Source organism: Protobothrops mucrosquamatus, unplaced genomic scaffold (genome assembly GCF_001527695.2).
Source record: "Protobothrops mucrosquamatus isolate PMUCROS unplaced genomic scaffold, P.Mucros_1.0 scaffold_115, whole genome shotgun sequence".
NCBI lineage: Eukaryota > Metazoa > Chordata > Lepidosauria > Squamata > Viperidae > Protobothrops > Protobothrops mucrosquamatus.
Window position 1 is genome coordinate 709,658 of NW_015386191.1, and position 5,765 is coordinate 715,422.

Below are 5,765 nucleotides of genomic sequence, written 5' to 3' on the forward strand. Positions count from 1 at the left end.
CCAAATAGTCTGAACTGATGCTTTTTATCCTGAAATGTTTAAATGTATTAATAATGGAGAGGCAATGAGGAAAAGGGCTGAAGGTTGTGAGAAAAAACTAGAGGTAACTCTAACTGTATTTCTTTTTGTCTGGAACTGGCATTGCCATTTGCCTTAATACAACTTTCCACATCCCAGGGCCATCACTCCCAAAATTGACCATCTTCATCCCATTCTCAATTCCTCTGAAAGGTGCTTAGAGGTCCTTCAGGAAGGATGGTTTCAGATTGCTTTTAGATGATATCAGGAAATTCTGCTTTTCTGCACTTAGCAACTTTTTTAAATGTTTTCCCTAAAGCAATTTTTTATGGCAAGGCCAGGGCCACGTTAGGTAGTAGATCGGGCATGACAACTCTTTAGAGCTCTTCTCAAGTCCACATTGACTCTCCCCTATTTGGGTGCTCCTTCCTGCATTCTGAGGACCCTTTGAAAGTGGGAATTACTGAAAGCCATCTTTTGAATCCCAAATAGTTGTTTAATGGATTAAAATGAATATGATGTACCTGGACACAGGATTGTTGAAGTTAATGTTTTAAGCCCTCCCCACACTTCCGTTGCTTTTAATATAGTTAAAATTGTTCTTGCTGTGCTGCTATTAACAATATCGGCACAATGACTGGGTTAAGTGGGGGGGGGGGAGGCAAGGTTAAACTTTTAAAATCCCTAGGAAAATTAAAATAAACTTTATTTGATGTTGAAAAGGTCAGCAGCATATTTTCTAGTCAAATTCTCAGAGAAAAACATACTAGCATGTGATTCCATCTCTTTTCAGAGATGCAGGGGCATAAAATGATGAGCCAGGTAGATATAATGGTCCATTTCAGGCTTTAAAGTAGTGGTTCTCAACCTTTTTAATGACGCAATCCCCAACCGATCGTAAGTCGAGGACTAAACCGGTCATAAGTCAAGGACTAAACCAGTCGTAAGTCGAGGACTAAACTGGTCGTAAGTCGAGGACTACCCAAGCGGTCGTAAGTCGAGGACTTTCCCTGCCCGGGAGCACCGCGCATGCGTTGTTCCGCCCCCTGCGCCGGCCGAGGCGTAGCTGGCAAGCGGCAGAGACGGAGCAGGCCGACCACCAGCTGGCCCAGCTCAAGGGAGGTAAGGCACTCGCTGGAAAAGGGGAAAAAAAATGGCGGACAACCTTGCTTGGCGACCCCCGTGAAATGGTCGATCGACCCCAAATGGGGTCGCGACCCATAGATTGAGAACCGCTGCTTTAAAGGTTAAGTCCAGGTATTTAAATGGGGCCTGGAAACAGCACTGACACAATTCCAATCAGATATGTAGCCATTGTCTTTTGGACTAGTTGAGATTTTCAGGCTACTTTTTCAGGCAGGATGAAATAATCAGAATATGTCTCAATAAGGCTGCAGTCAAATCCTCTTTCCTTACTCTCTTACTCAAAACTACCTCTCTGAAAAAAGTCTTTATACAGAGAGGTGTTTCCAGTGACATTATGCACGTCGTTTCTTTTCATTAATCAAATATTTTAGGGTTCTTGGATCAATACCATCATAACCTGACCTATTTCAGAAGTGGGATGAAACATATTTCTAGCAGAATGCTTGCTACTTATGTTCAACAAGCCAGTAATATCTATCTATATATAGTGACATTTTAGTTTTCACAAATGAATTAGGAGACTTAGTTTAAGCCAGGATTTTTCAAATTATGTTCTGTAGTATCTTAGGTTTCTACAACAACATGATGGGATTCTGCAAGAGACTAAGGTATGAAGAAGTTGTTTGACTTGAGTGCAGCCAATTTTCTTTCACTACAGCTTTGACTTTTGATCAGGAGTTTGGGGGATGTGGGTTGTTTTTTTAAGTAACACATTCTGCTCCTTGAAAAGGTTTGGTTTCAACCATATGTGATTATGGAAACAAGACTGCCCAGAAACAAATTTTGGATATATCCTTGTCTCATCAGTGCTCCCATTTGTTCTTTTGTCCAACCTGTGATCTCTTGTCTACTTTTCCCTTGCTTACAGACCTATGCCCACATATCGAGTAGATGCAGATAAAGGCTTCAATTTCTCTGTGGGAGACGATGCTTTCGTATGCCAGAAAAAGAACCACTTCCAAGTCACCGTGTACATTGGTATGATTGGAGACCCAAAATATGTCAAGACTCCTGAGGGTCTGAAGCCACTTGAATGCTTCTATCTGAAACTGCACGGGGTGAAGGCAAGTCTAAGAATAGCTGACTGCATCATTTAAAAGAATAGGAGACGGCCTGATGGGAAAACTTTAGGAAAGGTGTAGATGTGTCTCTCTATTAAAAAAAAATCTATTAAAAATAAGATTTTTTAAGGAGCTTGTTTACAGTTACATGGAATTTTAAGTAAAAATGGGTAGAACAATCCAATATATAGAATTGCAAATGCGTATGTGCTTGTGTGGTGGCATGTTTGACTAGCTAAGTTCTAAATCAGAGTGGGTGATATTTAAAAAAATTGCTCTTAATTAAATTTAATACATATTCATAAAATAGATTATCATTAAATTTACAACTATTAAAAGAGAAAAGATACCCAGTGTATAAATTGGTGCTTAAAAGATTGTGAACTCTCTTTAAATCCTAAAAACTAATAAGGACAACCCAATTAAACTAATGTATTTACTGAGGAAAATGATACAAAGCTAGATATTTATATGTGGCAATATTAATATGGTTTTGGAGCCTGCTGGATGACTGTTTTGATTGACACATGACTTTGCACTTTATTTATTTATTAAGCTTATATGCTTGCTTGCATATTGCCTTACCTGCTTCTTACATTTTCTGGTTTTAAATTTTTGTTTTAATTGGGTTTTAATTTGGTTTTAAAGAGGTTATTGTTTTTTATTGACCTTCGTGTTCTTTATTAATAGTTTTGCTTGGTTGTCCATAGTCACAAATATGAGACGGGTGATTATACAAATTGAATAAATGAATGAATGAATGAATGAATGAATGAAAACAAACATGGACCCAACCACCTCTCTGTCTTGCGTAGCCTTTACAAAACCAAGCGGTATGTGAATCTAATAAACAGGTAATCACATTAGCTGAATCTTTGCAACTTTTAAAAATCCAGATAAAATAGATTTTCTTAATTAACAACTGTTACCTTTTTAAAAATTTCCATTACTATACAGACATAGTCTCTTTTTTTTGTATAGATTTTATTAGTTTTTATAGGGTTAGGGATAGGGTGGGGTCGGAATTAGGTTTGGGATTTGGGTTAGAGTTAGGATTAGGGTTGGGGTTTTTCCAAATAACATTTTCAATATTTAGCAAACAGCATAATGTGTACAGACATAGTCTTTATGAATTTAGAATACAACTTTAAAAATCAAATAGAAGGCACATAAGAATTACAGCTCTAGCATTTTTGTTGTACTTATGGTATAAAATTCATTCTGTGTAGTATTAGACACCATCTATATATCAATTTATAGACATTCAAAGGGGAGTATGGAATAAGTTTTTGTGTCCAGATCTTTTGTAGGGATGCCCCTTATCAAACCCTGTTTCTAATGTACAATAAAGAATTACATTAAAGTTTTGTATTATATTTTGCTCTCACTTCTGTGAGGTTAGTTATTAGAATTGAGAGTATTAACATTTGTGCGGTCCTTACTGAATTATTTTTCAGTTGTAGTTTGTTAACTATATGCTTGTGTTATAAATAGTGACAGATGGTCCGACTTAGACAACACATTCTTTAGTAATTTCCCTGTGATTATATTTGTTGAAGGAGTTATGATCTAAACTGCATTTTTATTTTATTTTATTTTATTTTATTTTATTATTTTATTTTATTTTATTTTATTTTATTTTATTTTATTTTATTATTTATTTTATTTTATTTATTAAATTTATTGGCTGCCCATCTTACCGCAGGGTAACTCTGGGCAGCTGTACACATCAAAAGACCCATAACTTACATCTAGGAGATACATATGTGTGTGTGTGTGTGTGAATTTATCTGTTCATATTGCCTTCCTCTCCTATAAGAAGGATAATTGCCAGTCTCAAGTACATAGAATTATTTTACTCCAGTGCTTTAAAATGAAAGTGCCTCTTTAACAATGAATATACTTAAGAATAGAGCATAAAGCAAAACATGGTTCTCCTAATTGTCTTTAAAATAGATCTGAGTCTTTCTTTTTTGTTTTTCTTCAGTTGGAAGCATTGAACCAGTCAATCAATATAGAACAGTCTCAGTCGGACCGCAGCAAAAGACCTTTTAATCCTGTCATGTGAGTACTACTCAGGGCTTCAGGGAGAAGCCAGGCACTGGGGTCAGGCTGTGTATTTATTTCTATGTTTAGTCCTCTACTCTTTCTTCTACTGTCTTTTTAAATGCTGGTTCCCTCTACCTCTTGATCGGTGACTTTTATAAAATGTCCTTGTCCTGCTCCAACTGATTAATTGACAGGTGACAATCCTCCGTTATTCTAATGTTCTCTCCTTTTCAGGGTCAATTTGCCTCCAGAGCAAGTCACGAAGGTCACAGTGGGCCGGCTGCATTTCAGTGAGACCACGGCCAATAACATGAGGAAGAAGGGGAAGCCTAATCCTGATCAGAGGTAAGCTTCCACTTGGTGACTTTTATTTAAGATTTCCAGGGCTTTTTTCAACATAAAGGTTCTCAGGATAGTAATCAAATGTGTATAATGGAAACTAATGTGGAATTTAAAATAACTTTGGTGGTTAAGGGTTCCATCAAGGGAGACCCAAATTCAAGATCTACTTTCAGCTAAAGAATCACACTGAATAACTGGATCTGTTATTTTTTTTTGTGCCCAACCTGCCTCACAAACTTTTTTGTGCTATGTAAGTGGCCATAAATAAGGATAGCTCACTATTGTTTCCCCAAGTACCTGTCTACATATCTCTCACCTGTATCTCAGTATCTCCTTAAGCTGAATCACCTGAGACTGGCCTAGGATGCTACATTCTGGAAGTGTTTTCCTAAGGTCCCATCCCAAAAAGCTATGTCCAGACAAAGTAGGAAGTGGTGACGTTTATTGGGGAGGCAGCCCATGTTGACACACTTTTGCCAACAATCTTGTGGTTCCAGTGGATTCTGCTGGTTTCCTTTGGGACCATCTCTTCAGTCTGGACCTGACTTACTCACTTGCCTTTTAGTCCTCTTGTGTTTGCAAGATCAGAACTCTGTCTTCTGCAGCTACTTTTCTTTTTTTAAATTAGTTGGTTGATCATTCAGTGTAAAGCCCTGAAATTGACCAGCCTGTGCCTATAATTGGAAGTGTAATTGAAAGGGCTTGTAGCCTCTTTGCAGGGAATGACTTTCCCATGCTGCTGCTTCCAGGGAAGTTCTGGCTACTTCCTTCTTCTCTTCATATTCTCTACCCTGAAATTTAGAAATTTACAGTTTACAGATCCCACACGGATTTCCCATAGCTAAGCCTTTTTCAAACTCTGGTTCTTCAGTAGGACTTATTCCATGGCTGCATCTCAGTGGCAGAAATCCAGGCTAGCATTGGATGGCAGCCAAAAAATACAAAATAATGTATGTGCCCAACTTTTTGCTGCCACCTAAGGATCCGTAAGTTGAATAGGCCATCTGTTGATCCAAAATTTCAAGAAATAATAATAAAAAGTTTCAATTGTTAATGCATCGGGAAAGAAAAAAAATGATAGTGCATAGAGAAAGCAGGATGTCAACGCTGCAAATACTGTATATTCTTGCTTTGACAATATGCAGAACT

At 37.5% G+C, this 5,765-nt stretch overlaps 1 protein-coding gene across 1 annotated transcript in view; it reads left to right on the plus strand.

Annotated features, from left to right (window-relative positions):
* The window catches only part of MYRF (myelin regulatory factor), an 81,639-nt gene that overhangs the window by 50,224 nt on the left and 25,650 nt on the right, over positions 1-5,765 (plus strand). Inside the window, exons 10-12 of the mRNA XM_029284232.1 lie at positions 2,033-2,228; positions 4,213-4,289; positions 4,509-4,619. Coding sequence (XP_029140065.1) covers positions 2,033-2,228; positions 4,213-4,289; positions 4,509-4,619 — 384 coding nt within the window. The remainder of the gene's footprint in view (positions 1-2,032; positions 2,229-4,212; positions 4,290-4,508; positions 4,620-5,765) is intronic.